At 48.8% G+C, this 25561-nt stretch overlaps 1 protein-coding gene across 2 annotated transcripts; it reads left to right on the top strand.

Annotated features, from left to right (window-relative positions):
- Window positions 1-771: 771 nt before the first annotated feature.
- ZW10 (zw10 kinetochore protein) lies at window positions 772-25561 on the top strand. Of its 2 annotated transcripts, XM_029957200.1 has the most exons (16): window positions 772-962; window positions 2760-2894; window positions 6345-6446; window positions 6639-6716; window positions 6878-7037; window positions 8579-8731; window positions 9167-9358; window positions 12932-13095; window positions 13669-13851; window positions 17850-18088; window positions 19157-19228; window positions 19823-19992; window positions 20826-20956; window positions 21649-21780; window positions 22574-22776; window positions 24956-25561. In XM_029957200.1, the coding sequence occupies exons 1-16, from the start codon at window positions 858-860 to the stop codon at window positions 25074-25076; spliced, it is 2340 nt and encodes a 779-aa protein (XP_029813060.1). In that variant the 5' UTR covers window positions 772-857; the 3' UTR covers window positions 25077-25561. The 2 variants fall into 2 exon arrangements, with proteins under 2 accessions (XP_029813060.1, XP_029813061.1); XM_029957201.1 differs by lacking the exon at window positions 19157-19228.

The following is a 25561-nucleotide window of genomic DNA, read 5'->3' as shown; positions in this document are numbered from 1 at the left end:
TCTCATGGTTCATAAGTTTGAGCCCTGCATGGGGCTTCATGCTGACAACACAGGAGGCTGCTTGGGATTCTCTCCCTCTCTCCCCTCCTCCCTCTCTATCAAAATAAATAAACTTAAAAAAACTGTCAAGTATCTTGTTCTAGTCCACACAGTACTAATGTTATTTATACTTAGGCAACATAAATAATATAAACCATATAAATATGTAATGTATTATTACATAGATGTAATACCTATTTGTTACATGACGTAGTATATACGTAACATATGCACACAGATATACATGATGTGACATATGTACATAGATTGCATTGTAAACTGTGCAACATAAAGAGTGCAATTTAGTCAGACTTTTAGTTATGACGTGACGCCACTTCGTTTGCACAACGCCAGGGGGCACTACTCACATAGACTCCGATGGCCGCTGCAGCCCTCCAAAGTGATTATTCAATGAAAACAGAAGATGGGTTCGTCCGGTGTTCCAGCTCGCAAGTGTCACCGGTGAGCGCTTTGAAGTTGAGAAAAGTTCATTTAGGACTGATTTTTAAGTAGAAACACTTCATTTCTTCTGGCTAAAAACCGGCGGGAAGAGACAAGTTATTTGAAAGCGGCTGGAGAGGGAAACGCTTCTCTCCTGGTTTGCCAGCTCCGGGACACCGTGGAACTTCCACGCCGGGACAGTCGCGGTGCCTGCTGGGAGTTGTAGTGCGGCCTCGCGTTCCGAGCGGCGGAACTGGGCCGCGCGAGACTCAGCTTCCCGGCAGGCCGCGCGGCAACGCCGGCGGCGGCGGCGGGACTGGGACCGCCGCGCTGGCCACGGGAGAGTCACCCTGTCCGCGTTGGTTCCAGTCGTGACGATGGCTTCGTTCGTGACAGAGGTTCTGGCACACTCGGGGAGGCTGGAGAAGGAGGATCTGGGCACTCGAATCAGCCGCCTGACCCGGCGGGTGGAGGAGATCAAGGTGAAGGCCCGGCAGCCGGGGACCGGCTGAGAAGGGACCCGGGTCCGTTTGTGGGGGGACCGGGAAAGGAGTGGGGGCCGAAGGGCAGGCAAGTGGGAATGAGCAGAGCCAGGTGGGGGGCTGAGCGGGAAGAGTGCGAAGTGGGAGGGCTGGAAGTGTTTGGATTGACGAGGGGGCTTCCGGGAGTGGGGGGAGCCCGGCTGGGCTGGGGTTGGGGACCAGGAGGCCTGAAGCGGAGGAGGACGCGGTGGCCGGGGAGTGGGGTTAGGTTGGGGAGGGCCCGGTGGGGCCGGGGGATTTGGAGGAAGACTGAGGAGACCAGCAGGAGGGGTGGGACTGCCAACCCGACGTTCCTGGGGAGGCAGCAAGTGAGAGGGACGGCAGTGCGGGCAGGACCCCTCGGGATCTGGGTGTATCTCCTCCACTCGCTCTCCTTTGTAGGAGTTGTTGGTGGATAAGATCGCTTTGGGAGAATGGTGTCATCTGAAATTTTTGTTGTTCAGATCTGTCTACGTGTTTATTAAACTCTGTTCTTCACCCCCAAGAGCCGTGAGGCTGTTCTGATTGTTATAAAACTTGTACAGAGCACTTTAGTGGACCCCGCTCTCTTGAGGTTGATACAGACACTAAAAGCAGTAGGCAGCCATTCACGGTTTTCACCGGGCATTGCTGCCCTTCCCACTCCAGTATTTACCCACATCTCTGTTGGACTCATTGAAAGTTCCATGCGCCCATGTTAGGTCTGGATTCAAGGGAGCAAGTTGGGCACCGTATCACAAAGGTACGAGAAGTAGGTCTTCCTCACAACCCTTGATTTCATGAAAATGGTTTCCTGAATTCAGTAAGTATTCATGTTACTGGCATCTCTTCTTTTACACCGCGTAAGGATTTTCCACCACTTTTTATATGGTGGAAAGACTGTCATTAAGCTGCCTTAGCTCGGCACTCAAGGCTCCTGCCATTCTGGATCCATCCTTTCCCTAGGTTTCCTTTACCGGCTGGAGTCTTGAGCTAACTGACAATTAATTACTTTCTGTGCTCCAAGCAGACCCCGTGTTTTTCCTGGCTCCCAGATTTTATGTTGTTACTTCTCCATCTTTGCCCATAGTATTTCCACCCATTTTTCATGTTCACTCTCCAACGTAGTTTCCTGCATGAAAAATATCCTTATTTTCCTCCAGCAGCAGTGACCATTTTCTCATCTGTGTTTTCCGGAGGACATTAACTCTGTTCTTTAATTACATTTTTCTGTTTTGGTTACGGAAGTGTATAGTATCTTTCCTACTTAAAAGCAGGCATAACTTACCCCGATATCTTCCAAAGCATTCCGTGCAAAGGATTCAGGGATTTGTTGATTGATGAAACTCAAATTAAATTTGACTTTTAAGATCAAGCCTTAAAGTTTTATAAGCAAGAAGATAGAAGTTCATAAATTGAAGCCTGCAGATTATGTATTTAATTTTCCCTTTGCTTTTCTGTTAGTTTTATGATTAAAGTTGGTGGCTGGAGTCGGAGCTCATCTAGGTCAATATGGAAACTTCTGGTTCCCCCTTTTCCAGCATTTGTACAGCTTTTGGGCCCTGGTAGAATTTGGTTGTTGTTGTCTTCTTGGACCTAATAATGTTATAGGCTCCTTAAGGTGAGAGAAATGTGTTTTTCAAAGAAACCCATTGGCTCAGAGGAAGAGCGAAGGCCTGTGGGTACCTGGCAGGACGGTTCTGACATGGAAGACGGGCTGTCTGTTTTTAATAGAGTTCTCTACTCGTCTCACTGTAATTTTTCTGTCTTACTTTATAGGGTGAGGTGTGCACGCTGATCAGCAAGAAGTACAGTGAGTTCCTGCCCAGCATGCAGAGTGCACAGGACCTGGTCACCCAGGTGGATAAGCTGTCTGAGGACATTGACCAGCTGAAATCCAGGATAGAGAGTGAGGTAAGGATGGGTTGTTAGATTCGTTAGGTTTGCGGGCTGGTGGGTCAGCATCCTGGTTCCTAAGACACTCAGTTCTGTGCAGAAGTTTCCAAGACCTCACTTTCCTTATTGGTAGATGGAAGTTGCCTTACATCAGTTTAGGGTAACTGCCAATTTTAAAATAGAAGTATTTTCCAAAACAATAATTTTAAAGTTTTTTATAGTAAATTGTTTTAAGATGTTTTTATTTATTTTTGAGAGAGAGAGACAGACAGACAGACAGACAGAATCTGACGACAGGATCCAGGCTCTTTGCTGACAGCTCAGACTCGAACTCAGGAACCATGAGATTGATCATGCTGATTAGGGGTTTTAAGCATAACTCTGTTCCTGTACAGCTCTGTCACAGTTCCAGTAATAGTTTCTTTTAAAAAAAATTTTTTTTTTTTTACATTTATTTATTTTTTGAGAGATGGAGTGAGACAGCATGAGCAGGGGAGGGTCAGAGAGAGCGGGAGACACAGAATCCGAAGCAGGCTCCCCGCTCTGAGCCAGCTGTCAGCAAAGAGCCTGACGTGGGGCTCGAACCCCCCAACAGTGAGATCATGACCTAAGCCAAAGTCGGATGCCTCACCGACTGAGCCACCCAGGCGCCCCTCAAATAATATTTTCAAGGTGTATTTATAATTAGTTGATTGTTTAATTAGTGCTATTAGTGATGCAGTGTCTAGAACAAGAGAGTCACAGACTGTCTGTACCTTTGGCTGGCCAGATTGTGGTTGGGGGAATTTATTCAGTTCTGGTTGTTGCATTTGAAAGGCGCCTGGTCTGAATGAGAAGGTCCATGCTTAAACATTATATCATCAGAAGGACAGTGAAAGAAACTAAGGGTGTTTAGTTAGCCTTCGTAAGATGCAAATTTATGGCTGGAGAAGCAGAAATAGGTTGACTAGGTAGATACTAATAGAGGTTTCTTTGGTCATTTGGTATATTTATTGCGCCATCTGCAAGGTGTGAAATAGCTGCTGAACAAGGCAGTTTTTAGTTTGACAATGCGAATCGCATGCCTAATGTAGATGACTAAAGTAGCATGATACACGCTAAGTAGAAGTAATTCAGTTAGAGAGGGAAATACAGCCCGGCTTCGCTTCTTGTGGGAAATAGTGTCAGACCCGAACCTGCAGCGCTTGGTGGTGAGACAAAGGGGAAGAAGGAGGGTTGGAGGTGGACAAAGGAGACAGCGTTCCAGAAGCACGGATGTAATGGAGAGGTGTCGCTTTGGGAGCGCTGTGGCGATTCCACACGGCTCACGTCTAGAGAGCGTGGAGGGAAGGGACCCAAGACGAGAATGGAAAGGTAAGCAAGGGCCTTGCGTAGCAGGGTAAGCAGTGTGGACGTTACCTCGATGGCACCGTGGAAGCCGTGGAGGATTTCCAGCAGAGTAGCGATATCAGATTTGACTTTTAGGAATCCCATTCTGCCTGCAGCTTGAAGAAAGGACTTGAGGAAAATGGGACGGAGAAATGAGAAGGCTGGTGGAGCGTCAGGAGGCAGTGAGACTAATCTGGGAGAAAGATCGGCGGCAGCGACCGTGGAGAAGAGGTTGAGGATGACCCCTGGTGACATTTAGCAGACAGGACGTTTGGGATGTGACGTGAGGAGTAGAAGAGGGAGGCGTCAAGGGTAGTGGAGAACCAGGTCATCCGTGTGCCCTTCGCTGCAGTAAGGATCTAGAGACGGAGCGGGTTTCGTGGGCAGCCTGCGGGACATCCAACCGTCCGTGTTCAGACGAAAGCTAGACTTCGGAAAGAAACGAAGAGACAGACACACAGACCTCGAAATGCAATGACTCAGATGGCGCTTTAATTGTATTGTTTAGGCTATACAGCCAAGAACGGTGAGGGGGGCTCGGATTTTAATCTACATGCACGTTTTCACGGACGCCGCTGGCAGAGCTGAGGCTCCCTGGGTGGGAGGTGAAGGATAGCGGAGTAGCCAGAGCAGCGGGCCGCTCGAGCAGAGGTCAGAGGGCACGGAGGAGGCACGTGTGTTCTCCTGACTCAGACCGGGACGTGGTGCTCGTCACGTCTGCTTCCGTTTCCTCGGTGAGGTCTCAGACACGTGGTCACCCTCCACAGCGAGAAGCTAGAAGGGTAGCCACGTGCTCTTGCTGTGGCAGGGTGGAAAGTGGATTTTAGGCGGCGGTGTGCACGTCACCCGTCCAGGTACGTGTCTGGAGGTGAGGAAAGAGCTGTGGACTTGAGGTCGGCGTCCTTCGCCATGAAGCCACGGGAAGGGCTGAGGTCGCCCAGAGAGAGTAGCGAGCGCAGGGTCTCAACCTCGGCCCCGCTGACTCTCGGGGCTGCTCGTTCTTGGTTCCGGCCGGCCGTCCTGGGCATTGCGGGGTGGCCGGCGGGATCCCCGGCCTCTGCTCGCCAGATGCCGGTAGAACTCCCTCAACTGTGACAACCCGAAGTGTCTCCTGACATTGTCAGATGTCCTTGAATGGGAGTGGGGGGAAAAAGAAGATGAGTTTTTGAGGAAGAGGGCCGGGGAGAAAGGACTATCAGTATGTGTGGAGCTGTCAGAGGGAAGATGAAGCTCCCCAAAGAGAATGGGTGGCCTGAGAACTCGAGGCAAGGCCGTGGGGAGTAATCCCAGGGAATCAAGGGAAAGAAGCAACTGTACTGGCAGACGGTGCCTTGGGTGTAGCAACAAGATGCTGACTGGTGTTTGGGGCACTGGCTTGGAAGCGTTTCGACCGAAGCCGGATCCCCGTGAGTTACGGAATGAAGGCGAGGTGAGAAAGGAGCGGCCGTGAGTACGCTCCCTCCGGAAAGAAGCTCGGTTTGTGAGAGGGAGGACACGAGAAGGCAGCTGCTGAGAAATACAGGTGGTGGCCCAGGGGGGGGACGCTGCTTCTCAAAGCTGGAGGGAGCGTCAGCGTGTTTCAGCTGGAAGCGAGGGGGCTTGCTCTCGTGGGCAGTCGGCCAGTCCGTGTATATTTCGTAAATGAAGAATGAACGAGGAAGCGGTGAAGGTACAGAGGGGAGGAAATGATCGATAAAGCAAAGTCCCTGACAAGGCAGGACGGGGTGGGAGGTGGATTCCGATTCAACACAAAATCCTTCTAATAGAGCCGGCGGCCGTGGCGGGAGCGGTCACTCGGCAGCAGGGACACCCCTTTAGTCATCCAGGCGGGTGAGCTCTCCCAGGGAAACTGCTGCTTACCGTGAGCAGTGACAGTGGCCTGGGCGTGTTACGCTGCTGGGGACGGGTGTTTCTGCGAAGGATCACGGTTGGGACTAAGCGGGCCCCTTAAGATCTCTTCCGAACACGCTCTGTGACTTTGCTGTTATTCCCTGTTAACCAGCATTGAAGTTTCAACAGGAAAGCTTATTGATTAGCTACAACCGTTGTATTTCGTAGATACCGTGTAGCCTAAAAGTGCTTCTCTTTGATGTGGGTTAGGTCCGCCGGGATCTTCACGTGTCAACCGCTGAATTCACAGATTTGAAACAACAGTTGGAAAGGGACTCAGTGGTTCTGAATTTGCTTAAACAGCTGCAACAGGTCAGTGACCCTCAACTGAAACTTTCGTGTTTCAGGGGTGAGAAAGTTAACTTCTTTTCAGTTGGTCTCCTTGTTAAATGCGTATCCCCTGGTTCTCGGGTATTTTGTCATATTTAAAAAACAAAAGCAGACAGGCTTGAAATAGTAGGAGGTATAAAACGAAATTGCTAATAACCAGGCTTGTCTTTTCAGTTTTCTTCTGCTATTGAAGACTGTAACTGTGCGTTAGCAGAGAAGAAGTACGTCACTGCTGCTCAGCGCCTGGAAGAGGTATTGAGCAGTCACACACTTTCCCCGCAGGTTAAGCAGTTAGCACCCTTCTTATGTTCAGTAAATTTTGTGTTCCGTCTGTTCCTTATCATCGTACAAATATATTCTAATTGCCCCGAGTCCAGATGGAATGTCTAACAATCATTCCATTTCCCTGCCAGGCCCAGAAATGCTTGAAGTTACTAAAATCCAGGAAGTGCTTGGATTTAAAAATGCTGAAATCTCTCAGCATGGAGCTCACAATACAGAAGCAGAACATCCTCTATCACCTTGGGGAAGAGTGGCAGAAGCTGATTGTCTGGAAGTTCCCGCCTTCAAAAGGTGCTGCTGACGACAGCCGACTGCTTTGCTTCATCTTTGCTTCATCGGCCTCAACCGGCGTGGCCTCTGCGGGCCTCTGCGGGCCTCCTCCCTGCTTAGTGTCGGTGGACGAGGGGGTTTCGTTCGCCGGTGGCCCGATTGGCACCGGATTCTCTCACCCGGCAGACTGCTCGCTAGGACCCACTCCGCCGGTCCTCAAGTGTCCTCACCTTACCTCCCGTGCCTCCCTCTCTCTGTCCCCATCACGAGGAAGGCACCCGGAGGAGGGGGCGGGTGGCGGTCCGTGATGGCGGTGTGGTAGAGGAGGTCCCGGCGGTTTGAGGCCTCGCAGGGTTTCCCCCGCGTTGTAGGTACGCCCGTTCCCCGCAGCCCTGCACCCACAGCTTACCGCGGCTGGGAGCTTCGAAAGGCTGCTCCACCATTTTCTCTTGCTGAGGAAAGAAGACGGGGTCAGTGGCACAGGGGTTTGGCTCAGATTTTTCCAGTCGTTGGGGAAAATAGTGGGCACAATCATGAGATGGGGGTGCTTTGTGGGGTGAAGGGATAGGACTGCTCTGGCGCCGGCTTTGACTCGCGCCGTTTGGCTCTCAGCCTCTCTGCGCACGCCTGGCCGCCCTCCGGGCCGGAAGTCTTGTTTACACAGAGTGAGGCCTCCGAGGGGAGCTGTCAAGGACGTGCCGTCACACCCAGTGTGTTTTCCTAGTATCGGATCTGGAAAATTTTAGTTTGTTTTAGGGGAAACCTCCCCCTCCCGCATCCACGTGGGGCCTCTGAGTTCATTGTATACGTATGTGTGTACATAGACACACACACACACAGACATACGCGTACGTGTTTCTTACAAACAAAATATTTCATATTCTGAAGGACGTAATCTAGAAGATTTGGGGTTCTGTTTCCGAGCAGACTGTAAAATAAGAGGAGGTAGCAGGGATGTTAAGCCTTCGCTAGAATACACCCTTCTTGTTAAACGTGTTAGGCTGTTCTCCGTACTCGGTGAGAAAGAGCATTAAAGAGGAGATCTTACGTGCAACCAGGACCTCGCTCTTCATCCCTTATCTTCATTCAATTCATATTCAGTAAGCATTGATTAGGCACATCATTTTGCTTTTGCACTTAGTTTGAATATACCAAAAACAGTCATTTCCTATTTTAAAGTGATGCCAAGGACACGTCTGTCATAATTAAAATTTGGTCCGGGGGGCGCCTTGGTGGCTCAGTGGGTTAAGAGTATGACTTCAGCTCAGGTCATGATCTCACGGTTCATGAGTCCGAGCCCTGCATCAGGCTCTGTGCTGACATGGAGCCTGGAGCCTGCTTCCGATTCTGTGTGTCCCTCCCTCTCTCTGCCCCTCCCCTGCTCATGCTCTGTCTCTCGCTCAAAAATAAACATTAAAAAACAAAATGAAATTTGGTTACGTTAGAAGCGTATTGCAATAAAAGCACATCTTGAGGGATCCCAGTAGAGAGTGAGCCCGAGGAATAGAAGTGGGAGCGTCTTGTGTTGCTGAGCCAGCTGATGTCCTCCCCCTTTCGCTTAGACGCCAGCACCGTGGAGTCTTGCCTACAAACAGAACTTCATTTATGCATCGGGCAGTCTCAGAAAGAAGAGAAGACCCCTGGGCCACCAATCAGTTCGGTGCTCTTGGCGTTCTCTGCTCTTGGGGAGCTACAGATGAAGCTCAAGTCATTTGGTGAGGCATGCGACTTTGTTTCGTTTCCATGAACCTCAGAAGGCTCAGTGTCCGAGGAGTGGCAGAGAAGTCTGTAAAATATTCTCTAGATAATATTGATGACGGATCTAGGGTTGGCCTCCTGAGTCATCAATTGGAATGCTCATAAATGTTCCCCTTTTCCTTAAAGGCTTGGCTCCTTTCTTGTCTTTCCTTTTTTCCAACTAGCTACTGCTCTTTAGTTTACTGGACTTTTTTGAATAATTTAAATAAAAACCCGTAGACAGTCTGGGAACCCTGGGCGGTAAAACCCGCAGCACCTAATGAGTGGTGTGTGATGTCACATTCTCTGTATTTTTATCGTCGGGGTCAAAGATCTTTTCTAGTGGTATGGCATGCTTGCTCTTTAAAAGTTCCTTCCAGTGATTTCTGATGAATGTTCGTAAAATTTTTCAGGCCAGACGCTGCTGAAATATGTCCTGAGGCCGCTGGCGTCTTGCCCGTCCCTTGATGCTGTGGTAGAAAGCCAGCCTAACGCCCTCGTTATTCGTTTCGAGTCCGTGATGACTGACTTGGAACATCCGTCACCTTCTGAAGTTTTTGCAAAGATCAGACTGGTGCTGGAAGTGCTCCGGAAACACCTTCTGGGTACGTGCCCCCAAGGCAGTGCGCTCGGGTTTTTACATTTGGGAAAAGTCGGAATTGTTTTTAAAAGTAGGTACTATTTTAAGGTAGGCAAACATGCCCCCACGTTGAATCGTATTGGAGGATTGAGGGTAAGTACAGTACACCCCGGAGTAAAGTTACTACCTTCTTGCTTCCTGTTCTGCTTCACGCCGTTTTCCTCCCCGTGTGGAAAGTAGGGTCACCAGGGGCTCCCCAGATTCTGTGCTTGTAATCGTTACTTACATCTGGGACATAATACTTCTCTCACTAGACTTGTGACATCACAGTTTGGGACTCTTGCTTTAGTTATGGGCGGAGCAGAGATCAACCAAGTACCGCACGTATTTCAGTGGGAAAATCCCGTTCCTCTGATAGACAAACCAGCTTTAACAGTAAGAAATAAACTACATCCATCTCATGCGGTTGGGTAGATCTTTATATATTGACGGTCGAGAGAGCCAGTTTCTGGGTTGCTCTGAACAATTATTTTTAGTTGTCGTACTCTTAAAAATAAGATGTTCTTCTGGTGCATTAATACAAAAATTAATTCATACTTGGCTTACCTTCTGTATGCTTTTGTCAGTTGTCTTGCTCAATAGTCAAACAATCTTGATATGGACAAAATAAAAAAATTGCTGGTGTTGTTTGTATGCCTTCCTGGCAGTCCTTTTTTTATGTAACATAATTTCTGTGTAAAGCGAGGAAGGAAATTAGTTCTAGTTTTAACAGGAGAAAAGAAGAAAAAGTCTCAAGACTTGTATAGCAGACCTCATCCAAGGTAGTTAGTTCTCTAGCTCCTTCACGTAGGGAAATAATACACAGCAGTAAGCAGGGTTGTAAACTAAGTATCCCGGGGTTGGGAAGCACCAGAGATCTCTGACGCACGAGATCTCTAGCACTCCCGTCCGTGGGTCACGGACCCAGCCTGAGCGCCGGTCGTGAGAGCGAGGCCGTCGCCTCTTGGTGCATTCTGTTCTGTCTCCGGGCAGCTCTTGACTTTTATGGAGTTTTGTTTATTTCTTAAAAATCACATCTCCTGTATCTATAGTAAATATTACTGGCAAAACCTCCATTTTGCAAATTAAATCTTTAAGGTAGTCGTTTAAAAAACTTGTTCAAAATACTTGACTCTGTGATGTCCGCTTCGTCGACGCCGTTTCTCCCGTGGGGCATTCATTGTGTGGAGCACGTCTGACTCCTCCTACACGTGATGGGCTTCTGAGTTCTGTACGGAAGCTGTGCTCTCCCCGCACCTTGAGTATAAACCTCCTTAGGGTTTGTTTTGAAGGACATAGTTATAAGTTCTTATTTTCATTGCTCTTCTGTGAATATATCCCGTCTCTTCTGTGGCCTTATTAAAGTCTGGTGTTCAAAACAGAGCAAAGTATCGTAGGTATAGCGTGAACCGCTTCAGACTAGTTTGCGAGCATTCATGCTCTGTGTCTCAGTGCCGTGCTTCTGTGAATATAGCCAAAGGCTTTTTTATTTTTTTTAAGTTTTAAAATTTTTATTTAAATTCTACCTAGTTAACATACAGTACAATATCGGTTTCAGGAGTAGAAGTCAGTGATTCGTCACTTCCGTACAACACCCAGTGCTCATCCTAACAAGTGCCCCCCTCAGTGCCCGTCCCCCGTCTAGCCCATCCCCCACCCACCTCCCTCCATCAACCGTCAGATTGTTCTCTACCTTCCAGAGTCTCTGATGGTTCATTTCCCTTCTCTTCCCACCCTGCTGTGTGTTCATCTGTTTTGTTTCTTAAATTCCACATACAAGTGAAATCATGTATTTGTCTTTCTCGGACTTGTTTCACTTAGCATAATACCTCAGTTCCATCCACATTGGATGAACTTGCACATCGCAAGAGTTCATTCTTCTTGATGGCTGAGTAGTGTTCCAGCGTATGTATATACCACATTCAGCAGTGGGTGGACATCTGGGCTCTCTCCCTGCTTTGGCTATTGCTGATAATGCTCCTATAAACATCAGGTGTATGTGTCCCTTCAAATCTGCATTTTTGTATCCTTCGGGTAAATACCTAGTAGTGCAATTGATGGGTGGTAGGTTAGTTCTATTTTTTACTTTTTGAGGAACCTCCGTCTATTTTCCAGACCAGCCGCCCCAGTCTGCATTCCCACCAACATGCAAGAGGGTTCCCCTTCTTCTGCATATCCTTGGCAACATCTGTTTCCTGAGTTGTTAATGTTCGCCATCCTGACAGATGTGGGGTGGCATCTCATCGTGGTTTTAATTTGTATTTCCCTGATGATGAGTGATGTTGAGCATCTTTTCATGTGTCGGTTGGCCATCTGGATGTCTTCTTTGGAAAAGTATCTGTTCATGTGTTCTGCCCCTTTTTTCACTGATTGTTTTTTGGGTGTTGATTTGATAAGTTCTTTATAGATTTTGGATACTAACCCTTTATCAGATATGTGATTTGCAAATATCCTCTCCCACTCTGTCAGTTGCCTTTTAGTTTTGCTGATTGCTCCCTTCGCTGTGCAGAAGCTTTTTATCTTGACGAGGTCCCTGTAGTTCATGTTTGCTCTTGTTTGCCTTGCCTCCAGAAACATGTCTAGTAAGAAGTTGCTGCAGCTGAGGTCAGAGAGTTGTTGCTTGTTTTCTTCTATAGAATTTCGATGGTTTCCTATCTTATATTCAGGTCTTTTCATCCATTTTGAGTTTATTTTTGTGTCGGGTGCAAGAAAGTGATCCAGGTTCATTCTTCTGCATGTTGCCGTCCAGTTTCCCCAGCACATTTGCTGAGGAGACTGTCTTTTTCCCCTTGGACATTCTTGGGCATGCTTTATCGAAGATTACTTGGCTATACTCTTGTGAGTCTGTAGGCACTGAACGGGTCTCAAGGCTCCGAGGTGATGTGTCCACTCTCTTTTAAGGTCCTTATCCCCTGAGGTCTTCCTTGATGAAACAGAACTAGGTTAAAAATTGCTGGCCTCTGTTATGGTTCCTCTTCTCTCTACCTTGGTCCCTGATTCTTAACTACTATTTAATGAATTAGTAGTACGTTTTAAATGTAACCCCATTAAAATGTGTTGGAAAAAACATTAGAGAGGTATTGAGGTCTTCTGCTTGCCAGGCTAGATATCACGCCGTAACGTAACGTGCTTACTGATATTTTACTCAGGACGAACACGCAGAGCCTAGGCAGAGGTGACAGAGGAGTGTTTGTTCATTATTAAAATACCGAGATCTTGTGCTAAATGAGTTTCAGCTCGATATGCAGAACTTGTGAGTGCGTGTCGCGTGTCGGATCCGTGGCTTAGCAGCAGACGGTCACCGGATGAGGTAGAGGGCTGTGTCTGTCGTTGCCGTGGGGCTCAGGCGGTGACGCGGTGCAGACGACCCGGCTGAGCAATGACCGTGGAGTAGTACCGAGTGCGTGCGTTGTCCTGCGCAGGCGGCGGGGTGGCTGTGGGACTGTTGTGCTCTTTTCTTCCCGTCATCCTAAAGTGAAAGCATTCTAGAAACTAGGGAACTTGAGAACAGTCTGGACTGTGAACGGCTTCTCGTTTAAAACTGTGTCTTTTGATTCAGATTTACCTCTTGATACTGACCTAGAAGACGAAAAGCCCTCTGAGGTCGTTTTGGCTGAGCTGCTCGGTGACATGATCTGGGAGGACTTGTCCGAGTGCCTCATTAAAAACTGTCTGGTCTATTCCATCCCGACCAATAGCAGCAAGCTAGAGCAGTACGAAGAGGTGAGTGCGGACGCGCCACACAGGCTTTCAGAGACTGGAGTGCCTTTCGGTGTCTCATGTGTTTCCTTGGAGACCTTTTGCTCTTTAGAGACATCTTTAAGGAAATGATTCATAGGAAGTGGAAGCAGATTTTCCGATTACTTCATTTCTCTCCGGGCTTTCTACCTTTTGATTGGGAAGGCGGTTTTCTTTTTAAGCATATTTTCTTTAGTAAGATACTTTTGAAGAAGAGTCGTTCTTGGATACTTGTGTCGGCTATGGTGCCTACTGTGTGACACTGTGCTTTTTTGCTTCTTTTTGGTGTTTCCACAAACACTAAAATAAATGTATTTATCTTAGAGATCTTTGCTCTTTGACTAGGTAGAGTCAGAAATTTATGCCGAAGGTACCATTCATAGTGAATTTAAGACTGGAAAGTATATAATGTATGTATTCCTGCTGACTGCTGGTCTGTTCCAAAACTTCAGTGACCAGCCGGTCCTTGTTAATTTTTGTACATTGGACTTGAAGTTTTCATATTGGAATGGAATATGTGTATATAATTCCTCTTTTCCCTGTGTCTCTCTGTCTCAGATCATACAGTCCACTGAAGGATTTGAAAATGCCCTGAAGGAGATGAGGTTTTTAAAAGGAGATACCACGGATTTGCTGAAATATGCCCGTAACGTCAATTCTCATTTTGCTAACAAGAAATGCCAGGATGTGATCGTGGCGGCCAGAAACCTAATGACCTCCGAGATTCACAACACCGTGAAGGTACTGGGCCGTCGTGTGTTACGTTGTGTTTAGGAAGCCGCTCCTGTTTGGGAGGAATTTGGCAGCGTGGACGAGGGCACGGGTGCCGAGTTCCCCGGGGGAAGTCACTCACCTTCTAACACCGGTTCTCTCCTTGTCCACGCGGCCCTGCTCTCTGCCCCTTTCACGAGTACCGCGGGGCCCAGAGAAGGCAGTGCACCCGAGAGCGGTGTCTACACTGCACAGCCCGTGTGGATTGATCGCTGTTGTTGAAATGAGACCGTATATCAACCTATGTAGGTTTTTTTCCTCACCTTTATTACTTGAGTTTTTAGGACACAATTTTGTGACACATGTGATTGGGCTTCGTTACATCCCGAGAGTTTGCCCTGTTGTGAACACGCTGGCTTCATCCTGAGGCTATGAGAGGCGTGGGTTTTGAAGTCAAAAAAAAAAAAAAAAAAAAAAAACCAAAAAAGATAGAATCTCTCTAGGGTATCAACAATTATCCACAGTCCGTGGGCTCTTTAACTGGCATTAAGGGTAGTTTACCTCTTTGACCTTAGATAATTCTGTGTAGTTTCTTTTCTGGTTTTTTTTTTTCATATTTGACACATAGGAAATAGTATTTGGTGATTGGAGGGTATTACTTAGATTAAAGTAACACATAAATCAGAGTAGTCCCTTACTAGAAAATTCCTCAGCTGGTTTCCTCCTGTCACGGTGACAGGGACTAGGCTCTTCCTCCCTCTGTCCCTCCTCTTACCACGTCCTCCTTTGCCTTGGGGGGGAGCCTGCTACCGTGTCCCCTCAGCAGGACAGCTAATTAGCCATTTGATGGGCACAGAGTTTAGCACACTGAGGTGTTTGGGTTGTTCAGGGACTGCGGTCCGCTCCATGCCAGGGGCTGTTCCGTGGGGGTCTTACTTATTTTTTTAACGTAAACATCACTTGATGATGGAACTCTTCTTCGGCACAAAGGCAGTGGCTTCGGTCTCCTGCAGAAGGAGACCTGGCAGCCTTACAGCCGCCCCCATGGTCGCGCAGGGTCTGCCCCCCGCGCCCCGTCTCCTGTTACCTGTTCAGTCACCGCGGCGCACGCCCAACTCCTCACTGCGCCCATTGGCGGCAGAGCCTTCGGATCTCTTGTTCCCTCTGCTGGGGACATGCTTTAAATTTCTCTCTCTCTCTTTTTGAATGGTTTTTTATTTTTGAGAGAGAGACAGAGAGATAGCCGGGGAGGAGCAGAGAGGGAGACTCAGAATCTGAAGCAGGCTCCAGGCTTTGAGCTCCCAGCCTGACGCAGGGCTCAAACCCACGAACCACGAGATCATGACCTGAGCTAAAGTAACCGACGGAGCCCCCCCAGGTGCCCCTGGGCGCATAGTGACCACAGACACCTACGCGACTTGTTGCCTTTCTTGGCAACGCTGAATTAAAACTGTGACCTCGTCTTGTTCCTGCACCCTTTCCTAGCTTTATTTTCCTTTTATCTCTTGTTATCAACAGACATGCCATATAAATTATTTATTGTTTTTTTCTCTCTAGAAAATTAGCTCCATGTGGACTTTTTCTTCTTTCCCTCCCCGCGGTTTTGACCACTCTGGGTCTCCACCACCAACTTCCGGCACCTGGCGCTGTGTGCTGAGTGCTCAGTAAATATTTGGGAACCGAGTTCATGTATGCCCCACTCTCCTGTCTCCTAACTCCTTGATAGAAATCGGATTGTTATGGATGGTCTGCGACTCCGGGCTACATCTTTTAGTCTTGTTGGACCTCATTTTCCTCTTCTGTCAGGTGACGGAATTGAAGCCGCTGTCTCTGAGCTCCCTGCTCAGGTCGTTCTCACACCTGTGAGACTGCATTGTCTTCAGGGCACCCGGGGGGCTCAGTCGGTTACACGTCCGACCTCGACTGAGGTCATGATCTCCCGGTTCATGAGTTCGGGCCCCGCGTCGGGCTCTGTGCTGACAGCTCAGAGCCTGGAGCTGCTTCCGATTCTCAGTCTCCCTCTCTCCCTGCCCCTCCACCACTTGTTCTCTCTCTCTCTCTACACCCCCGCCCCCCCAAATAAATAAGCATTAGAAACACAACAACCTGCATTATCTTTAGGAGCCCAAATCTGAGTGGTGGCATCCTCTAGGTCAGGGTTTCTCAGTGGTGGCACTGTTGACATTCGGGACCAGGTCATTCTTTGCTGTTTGGGCTCTTTTATAGGATGCTTAGTACTGTCCCTAGCTTCTGCCCACGAGATGCCACTAGCTCGTCTCCCAGATGCGACTCCAAAAATGTCCTCAGATGTTGCCGGATGTTCCCCAGAGGGCAGAATTGTCCCTACCCGTGACCGCTGCTCTAGACCCCATCCCGAGTCTTTGCCGGGGCATCACGGCCATGGGATTAGATCCAAACTGCCCAGCTTTAGGAAGGTCCTCTTCCTTTTTCCATAAACGATTTTCGGCTTCATTGCCTCTCATGGCCTTCCTCTAAATTGCCTCTAAACGGCTGCTGCCGTGTGCCCACCGTCTTCCCCCAAGACGCGTTTGCTTGTTGGTTCTGTTGGAACGTTTTTACCCGACCGATACCGGCTTAGAGCCTCCAGCCTTCCCTCTGGGTCCCCTCGGTCTCTTCAGGAAGTCACCTTTTTGTGAGTCGTGTGTGTATTGGGCCCATTATTTTCCAGACAAACATCAGCGTCTTTTAATCATCTTTATAATTTTTTTTTCTTCTCCTTTCTAATCTTAGTCATAAATTTGACTGCCAGTTCCCTGATGTTTGTATTCTCATTTAACCTTCATTCTCGCCCTCTGAGGTAGATAGTATGTACCATTTTATAGACCAGGAAGCAGATTTGGTGTTGAAACATTCATCTGAGACTCGGAGCTTCTCCCGTGTGCAGTGCTGGGCGCCTCGTTACTGTTTGGCCCGTGGTGTCCTTGGGGAGCAAGGTTTGGAGACCATTATTGGAGTATTATTCCTTCATTTTACAATGAGAAAATTGAGGTCTCGAGAGGTTAAATGACTTTGTTAAAAGTTAGGGTAAAAAATATTACAGACGCTTCCAGACCAGCAGCCTAGTGTTCTTTCATTTAGTCTTGATGAGACTAGGAATTTTCATTCAGTGTAAATGTCAGGGAAGCTGTTTCGGTTTTGGTTTGCAGCTTTGTTTTGTTTTGTGTAGCAGAGGCTCTGCTGGCCCGAGCGGGCTACTTCTTAGACTAACCAAGCACGTGTTCTCGGTGGGAAATAATTTAAGACAACAGAACACAGAAATATAAGGGTCTGCAATAATCTAATAGTTTAGTCTGGGAAAGATGATTTTTAAAAAAATATATATATTTTATTTTTGGGAGAGAGAGAGAGTGAGGGAGGGGTGGGGGGGCACAGAAGATCCAAAGCAGGCTCCGTGCCGGCAGCAGCGAGGCCGAGGCGGGGCTTGGCCTCACGAACTGCGAAATCGTGACCTGAGCCAGGTCGGACGTTTAACTGACCGAACCGCCCTGGTGCCTCTGAGAAAGAGGAGTTTTGAAGGTCCTTTCATTTACCTGAATGAAATCTTGGGCCAGTTTCTGAGCTTTGCTCTTTCTACCAAGTTTAAGAATACACAGACGAAGTGGAAAGAGACTGTTTGTTGTGACATGCCCTCACCCAAGACTGAGCGGTCAGCAAACATGCTGTGTTAACTCCAATCCTTTGATGATGGTGGAGCCACAACTTTACTACTATTTTTTAAATGTCTGTTTATTCTGAGCGAGAGCGCGTGCACAAGCAGGGGAGGGGCAGAGAGAAAGAGAAGGGAGAGAGAAGCTCAAGCAGGCTCTGCACTGTCAGCGTAGAGCCCGACGCAGGCCTGGATCCCACAGACCTTGAGATCGTTCCCGAGTGGAGACCAAGAGTCGGACGCTGAGGCGCCCAGGCGCCTGCCTTCATCTTCGCACTGGCAACCCCGTCACTCCCCTCTGATGCTTTCCTTTGAGTTGTTCTGAGGAAAGTGCTTTTTCTGCTTTCTGTTTCAATCTTAGATTACTCCTGACTCTAGGATAAGCGTGCCGGACTTACCCAGTCCCCAGAAGGATGACAAGTCAGAAGTACAGAAAGTGTCCACCACTCAGTACAACGAGGTGGTGAATTTAGAGCCTGAGCATACGCTGGACCAACATTCCTTTTCTTTGCCCACGTGCCGCATCAGCGAGTCAGTGAGGCGGTTGATGGAACTGGCCTATCAGACTTTACTGGAGGCCACAACCAGCAGTGATCAGTGGTAAGAGTCCCAACATGGCCGTGACTTGCTTAAATGCATGTCTCCACCAGACATTTGTTGAGAAAATTAGCTGGGGTTCTTTGGGTGTCCTTTACATCCTCCTTTGGCAAAATAAATTTAGGAGTGACTGTTTTGTCCCACAGTCTTTGCGTGGCCGTCACCTGAATGAAGTACGCTAGGCCAGAAGTTAGAGCTGCAAGGCAGTGTCTCCTAAGTTTTTCGAAAACACGGAACCCTAAACGACAGTTTGTGTATCGCGTATCTGTACTCATTCCTTCCTCTAAAAGAAACAGTTTTAGACGGGGCGTACAGCAGCACAACTGCATGACGACTCACTTCTCCAGCACCAGACCCTGCATAGCACCACGCAGAGCAGACATAAGACAGAGTCCACTGGGTTATCATAGCGATCGAGTAGTAGTGACACTGTTTTGGGTGTCGTAACTGACTCGTTTTTCTAAGTCTTTGTGGAACTCCTTGGTATTCAAGGGACATAGTTGAAGGTATTCTTACGTGGAAGTAAGCTGTACAGACCTTACTGTTTGCTCAAGTGCATTTTAATACTGATCTTTAGGTATTCTCAGGCCAGACTTAAAGGGCAAAAAAAATTTGAGGTTAGAGTGTATCCTAGAAATGTTGATTCGTCTCCTTGCGTTGGAGTAAGAAGGAGAAAAGGTGAAAGCTGACAGACCGACTCTGAAGGAACCAAGCGAATGCCTTTATGGACACCTTGCCCTTTGCAGAGTGCGTCACTGAGTAGGTGACATTTGCTTGGGGCTTAGCTCCATTTGTTACTGAAGGGATGGTCTGGGTGCCGGCAGACCGATAATGGGAAAGAGGCTTGGGGTTAACGCTGCTCTTCTTGAAACGATGACCAGATCCAGGGTTTTAGAACTGCAATCTAGTCAGCAAACACCGGTTGAGAATCTATTTCCATCTAGATTCGTGGCGTTTTCAGCAGTGACCAAGGCAGGTGTTGAGGTGGTGACTCCGGGGCACTTGGCTTGAGTTTGTTTTCCCGTTGCCAATACCCTCCTGCATTTCTGTTGGAACTGTTTTTTTTATTAGTGCCGTTCAGCTTTTCTACTCAGTGAGGAATATCTTCCATTTGTTCCATGATGTCGTACCAACGTATCACAAGTAAGTGCCCCCGTGTCTGGTTAGCGTATGTCTGAAGCGTTTGTAAGTTGGACTAAAACCAGTCATTTTATAGTCCCACCAAAAATATTTTGGTTCCTTAAATTCACAGTTCAATGCAATAAGCCATTGAAAAAGCATGTTTAAGGAATATTGGTTATTGGTTAATAAAAGTCTAGACGTCTAGATATTTCAAAATTTCTCAGCTGACTCTAATTTGAAAACTAGAGAATTAGGAAAGAGTTCAGGGCTTTGTTCCATACAGAAGAAGGAATTTGGCGGGAGGGCAAGTGAGTGCCCACACTTGTCAGTGTCAGCCTTCCAGGGGATCCGTGTACCCAGCTCAGCTAGGTTTACGTACGGCGGTGGCACAGGTCACCCCTGGCTTCCCCGGCTCGCTCTTCCGTTTTCGTCTCTGGGACAGCCCTACGGGATCAGCTGCACTCAGGCAGACGCGTCACTGTGAACGGGTGGGGGGCGATGCGGCCGCGACTCGTTATGTAGTTGTCGGGAGACAGTTCTCAAAGCCCAGAAGGGCCTTAGTGGGGCTTCGGTAACGGGTGGGTCCTTTCTTCCCCCGCCCCTGCGCTGGCCTAGGGAGAACCTGCAGAAGCTGCCCCAGCTGGCCGCCATCCACCACAACAACTGTATGTACATTGCTCACCACCTGCTGACGCTCGGCCATCAGTTCAGACTGCGCCTGGCGCCCGTCCTTTGTGACGGCACCACCACCTTCGTGGATCTGGTCCCTGGCTTCAGGAGGCTTGGTAATGGCGTCCTTCACTCTAGGAAATCGTGTTGATTGCGCGGCCCCTCGGCCCACTATCTTTGTGATTCATGACCGAGGCGGCTAGAAACTAGGTGGTGGTCCTGAGCTGCCCTGGGGAGCGGGAGGGCATTCTGTCCGCGGCCGTCCCCAGGCCCTTAATTTGCTACAGCAAATTCAGGGTTCGAGGAGGTGCTCCTTTTCCCTGCCACGACTTCACGGCACGTCAGGGTTCCAAGCTGCGGCGAACTCACCAGGTCAGGGTCATGTCAGTGGAGCGACACGTAACGAGGCTTGTATTGTGGAGATCTGTCAGCATTGTCGGTAAGAGCTGACTAACGTCCGTACCTGTTCTGCAAAACCTCGAGATAGCTCCCCCCCCTTCCACCTGGCTCTCCTTGGGATTATTAAAAATCAAAAGAAACAGAATGTGGAAGAAGTCAATATGTTTACCATAATGATAGCCTAAGAAGGGCGGAGGACCCGTAGGAGTCACTTAGCTTTTTACTTCCTGACTTGCCCCTTAGGGGGCATCGATGTCGCCAAGAAATAAGTAGCTGCTTCTTTTGAATAAGGAACGCTTCTTCCCTGACCCCGGACACACTGTTGGGAAAGACTTACTATCCCGAGAGTGGCTTTGCGGGCACCGGCCGATGTGTCAGAGGCGGTCATTTCTAGTGCCCTCCCAGCAGCTCTGTGAGGTTATCCTGCAGGCCGCTGTTTTCCCATAGGCAGGCAGGGCCATGATTCATGCTGTCTGTCTCCTCCCGCCCAGGTTTCGTGCTGTGCAGCTGAACGCCGGCGGCAATTCTGTGTTCTGTTTCTCCACCGCAGGGACGGAGTGTTTTCTGGCCCAGATGCGGGCGCAGAAAGGCGAACTTCTGGAAAGATTATCAAGTGCTAGAAACTTTTCCAACATGGACGACGAAGAGAATTACTCTGCAGCCAACAAAGCAGTCCGGCAGGTGCACAGCTGCTCCCAGCCCTGCCATTTGTACCCTTTCTGTAGATGAGCCCGCAGTCGGTCTGTAAGCAGCAAAGGACACGTGGCGGGTAGCTCGACCAATCCCATGTCCCCGCATCGGAAAATACGGGAACCTTCCACAGGCGTGTCCACGGACTTCCCCTTCCCTTGCCCCACCGAGCCAACAGCTGGCTCTCTCCATCCCCCTGGGAAGGTGGCTGGTTATTAATTAATAAGTCTCATCGCAGGGTTTTGACCCATGAACTTGAGTTTGGGAAATGTGAAACATTAGCTTTTACCTCAGTGCCCCTTTTCTCCTCCGTGATTTATCTTTTTTTTTTTTAAACGAGCACATGGTTTTTATTTATTTGCTTATTGAAGTGAGCACGAGCATGCAGTGTTACATCAGTACCGTGCAGGTGGACAGTACTTAGAATTCCACGATCCTGTGCGTCTCTCGGTGCTCCTGGTGTAGCTTCTCCTGGTGGGTTCCCATCCTCAGCACATGTCCTGCTTTTCATCGAGCAAGGACATCCGTGGGGATAAGCAGTCAAGGCGCTCGTACCTGTGACCACTCTCCCTCCCCTCCTTAAAGCGCCTCTTCTCCCCGGCACGCCCAGATGACACGCGTGAACGTGGGAGATGGGAGTCGCAGGTGCCTCTTCCGGGCCAATGGCCGTGTTCTCCTGACAGGTTCTGCACCAGCTGAAGAGGCTTGGGGTTGTGTGGCAGGACGTCCTGCCGGTGACTATATATTGCAAGGCTATGGGGACTCTACTCAACACGGCGGTTTCTGAGATCATTGGCAGAATCACCGCTCTCGAGGTAAGGGCCGCGAGGTGCCTTGCCGGGCTTGCGATGGCCGATTCCTGTCTCCGACTGTCGTGTTACTAAGAAAATGGTGTTGAAATCTCCTTTTTTAGTCATAGATAGTAAAAGAAATTGTTCATTGTTTCCCGTCTAACTCATTTTTTCTTTTCTGGCTTTGTCTTCACTCTGTTTTGCTGGCGACTTGCTAATTTCTCTCCTTTATCCGTATACAAGGAAATAGGATGATCCTGCTTCTCCATCTCGCATCTGTGTAAATTATGAGTGGGGAGGCCAGAAACTAGCTAGTCCTTAGATGTGTTGTAAAGGATGAAGTGATGTATGTATTTAATTTGCATGTGAACTGAATAGTTGACTAAAGAGAAATGCAGCCTTCCGCAGGCACCCTTTTCTAGCATGTGGTTCTCGTTGGGATCCTGTACGTGAGCTCACAGGCAAGGTGCCCAGGCTCCTCCAGCTGATGTCTCGAAAGCGTTGACTGGCTGAATCCTTGTTTACAAAAATATCCCCTGCTCTTCAGCCAGCAGCGCAACATTCTACTGGATGAACGGGCTCCATCCTGTAGGCACGCTAGGTTATTGACAGTCTGCTGAAACACATTCCGTGTCCCTCTAGCTTGAGGAGTGTGGCCTGAGCTGATGAAATCTCGTGTCTGATAAGGCACTAAGTCGGTTGGAAAGCATCTTGCTGCCGCTGACCTCTCAGGCGGCTCGCTCTCCAGACTGGCCCTTTCTTCACGACTTTGGTGGCCCAATTCATTCTGCTTTGTGTCTCCCCTGTGCAAAACCAGGACATCTCTACCGAAGACGGTGACCGATTGTATTCCTTGTGCAAAACGGTGCTGGACGAGGGGCCCCAAGTGTTTGCACCTCTCTCGGAGGAAAGCAAGAACAAGAAATACCAAGAGGAGGTCCCGGTCTACGTGCCCAAATGGATGCCGTTCAAGGAGTTGATGATGATGTTACAGGCCAGCCTGCAGGAAATTGGGGATCGGTAGGGGTTACCCTTTTTTTGAGGCATGGTCTCCCCAGAGAGAGTCACAGAGGGTCAGCGCCCCAGAGAGCAGAGCTTTCTCTCTGTGTCTTCACTCGACACGGGAATGAGTTCCATACCGAGTAGCAGCAGTCAGGGCCTTGCGTGGACGGGAATCGCCATCGCGTGGCTCCCACGGCCACTGTCTCCTGTTTGGTAACAGACTTCTGGTTTCATATCGTTTTGGTCTTGAACATGTTGTCTGGCCCACTGTCCAGACGGCTTCATCTGTAAGAGGTGCAACCTCCTGACACCTGGATGCAGGTCGTTGCCCATTTTAACCCACAGTGGGTACATTTTCAGATCGGCTTTGATTTGTGAACAGGGAAGTGACTTTTATTTGTATGGAATATTCAGCATCAACCACTGTTTGAGGGACCAGCAGTTTCTCTGCCGGAAGTACGGTGGTTTCAGAGAGGATTCGTCTTGTGCTGAGCGTAGCCGACGGCGTTCTTCCCGTCGGTTGACGTTGCCGTGTGCTGTATTGTGTCGTACTTGGCGTGCACAGGTCGTTGATGCCGCACAGGAAAGGATAGACGTGCGTTAGGAGCACTGTCTTGGTGGAAACTAATGATCAGTGGATCCATATCTTGCGTGGGGGTCCCTGAATAGGCTGTGAGGCCCCTCCCCAGCCTCACAGCTACTTGTCTGCCTGTGGGAGCGTGGGTCATTAGTTTAGTACAGATAGCCGTGTGGCAGACCGGTCACCCCAGAGGGGCCTGAGTCGCTCTCAGCCAACACTGCCCACTCTAAAGCAAAGAACGTGAGGTCTCTGCCTGACAAAAGTCACATCAGAACCCTTCCAACTGCGTCAGTACAAGATGTAAGGCGTTTGTTGTTTACAAGTCCTTCGTGGGCAGTGAGCTGCCTTAGGTAGACCCTAGAGGGCAGCGGAGGGATTTCCCATCTGCCGCGCAGCCTCCTCCTCATTCCTCGTCGTGAGAGCGGTTACGATGCTGGCGTATCCTAGCTTCTTTTTCTTTCTGCCTGGGAAGAATCGTTCTCTTAGAGGTTTCAGCAAACATAAGGATATTAACTAATTTGGGAACATTTTTTTACTGATGAAGCTATCTCCGGTGGTGTAGTTTAAATACTTTAAAATCATAAAATATACATATGAAGGAGTACAGTATATAACATATTTACAGTTAAAAGAAAACAAGTAAAAGGTCCATGTGCTCCTGACCTAATTTAAGAGAAATATTGCCGATCCTGCGAAGACCCCTGCTTCGCTCCCCAGATGCTTGTCCCCGCAGGCAGCCACCGTCTCGAATTCTGTGTTCCCTGTTCCCTTTCCTTTCCTGCATAGTTTTGCCACATTTGCACGTGTCTCTGAACTGTATAAGGTTTAGGCCTCCTGGTGTTTGAACTTTCTGTAAAGGGAAGCTTCGATAACTTGCTTCATGAGGTCAGGGCTGTGTCTCTGAAGTGGACTCGCGACCGTGCACAGGGCCGTGTACATGTTTGTCTTCAAGCCGTGGCGGGTTCTGGTTTACAGATAGTTCATGCGTCCTGTCACTTCACGGTCCCACCAGTATTTGGTGCTGTCAGACGTCACCGTTTGTGCTGAAGTAGTTAGTGTGAAATGGTAGTTCATCATCGTTGTGATTTACGTTTCCCTAAACTCTAAGTATGTTGAGCATCTTTTTGTGGATCATGTGTTTTTCTTCTGTTGTAGTAAATTACCGGTTCACATTTTGCCCTTTATTCTACAAGGTTGTTTGTGAGTTCACAGTTGATTCGTGGGGGTTCCCTGTGTATTTTTTACACCAGTCCTTTGTGGATTAAAGTTTGTTGCCTGTGGCTCATCTTTCAAAACAGTCATAGATCCCCAGACTCCACATAACCATGTGAGGGTGCGGGCCTGGTTCTCAAGTTCAAACCGGACTCACTGAGTGTAGAATAAGGGGGAGCAGTCTTACCTTCCTAACTTGCTCTCTTCATCTGACTGTGCTGATACCAAAATGCAGCCAAGAAACAAGTTAAAGAGATTGAGTGGAGGATTCATGAAGAAAGGGAAGGATGCCAGCATTTGTTTTACTTCCATTTAAAGCCAATAAGCAGTTGGAATGCAGCAGTTTTACACTCTTGCTTCTCCAGAGACGTGGCAGGAAATAGAATTGTATCTTTTATTTTGCAGGTGGGCAGACGGAAAAGGGCCCCTGGCAGCTGCATTCTCCTCCACTGAAGTGAAAGCTTTAGTCCGTGCCTTGTTCCAGAACACAGAACGAAGGGCAGCTGCCCTGGCTAAGATTAAGTAGCCGTGTCCTCCCAAGAAGGCCGTGTCTTAACCGTTTGGATTGCTCTCTCGGCACACGTGCCCCTTTGCAGACTTCTTGGAATCACCCGTCAGTGTTGGTGACCAGGGATACCGTGGAAGGCTAGTTTCACCCAAGACCGCCTTACCTCCCGGCTCGAGTGAGGCTCTCTCCAAGGACTGAATGTTCAGATCAGCTGCGGGGTGAAGCGCCTCAGCTGGCTGACCTCCTCGGCCTCCTCCCTGGATAAGCCGCTGAGGGGCAGCGCTGCTCCGTGTTGCTCCTGGGCCTTCTGGGGGCTGTGTCCATTGTGAATGTACGGCCTGGCCTCGGGTCCAGGCATCCAGGGGGTTCCAGGAGTCAGGGTGAAGAATCCGTGAGCAAATCCTAGATATCTTTTGGGGGACGGGGGAACTGTATTGGTCCTTGCAGGAATTAAGGAGACTTCCTTTAATATTTCTTTCCAATAAATGATGCTTTCCAGAGTT

The sequence above is a fragment of the Suricata suricatta genome, chromosome 11 (genome assembly GCF_006229205.1).
Source record: "Suricata suricatta isolate VVHF042 chromosome 11, meerkat_22Aug2017_6uvM2_HiC, whole genome shotgun sequence".
Taxonomy (NCBI): Eukaryota; Metazoa; Chordata; class Mammalia; order Carnivora; family Herpestidae; genus Suricata; species Suricata suricatta.
This window is presented reverse-complemented; position numbering and strand designations above follow the sequence as displayed.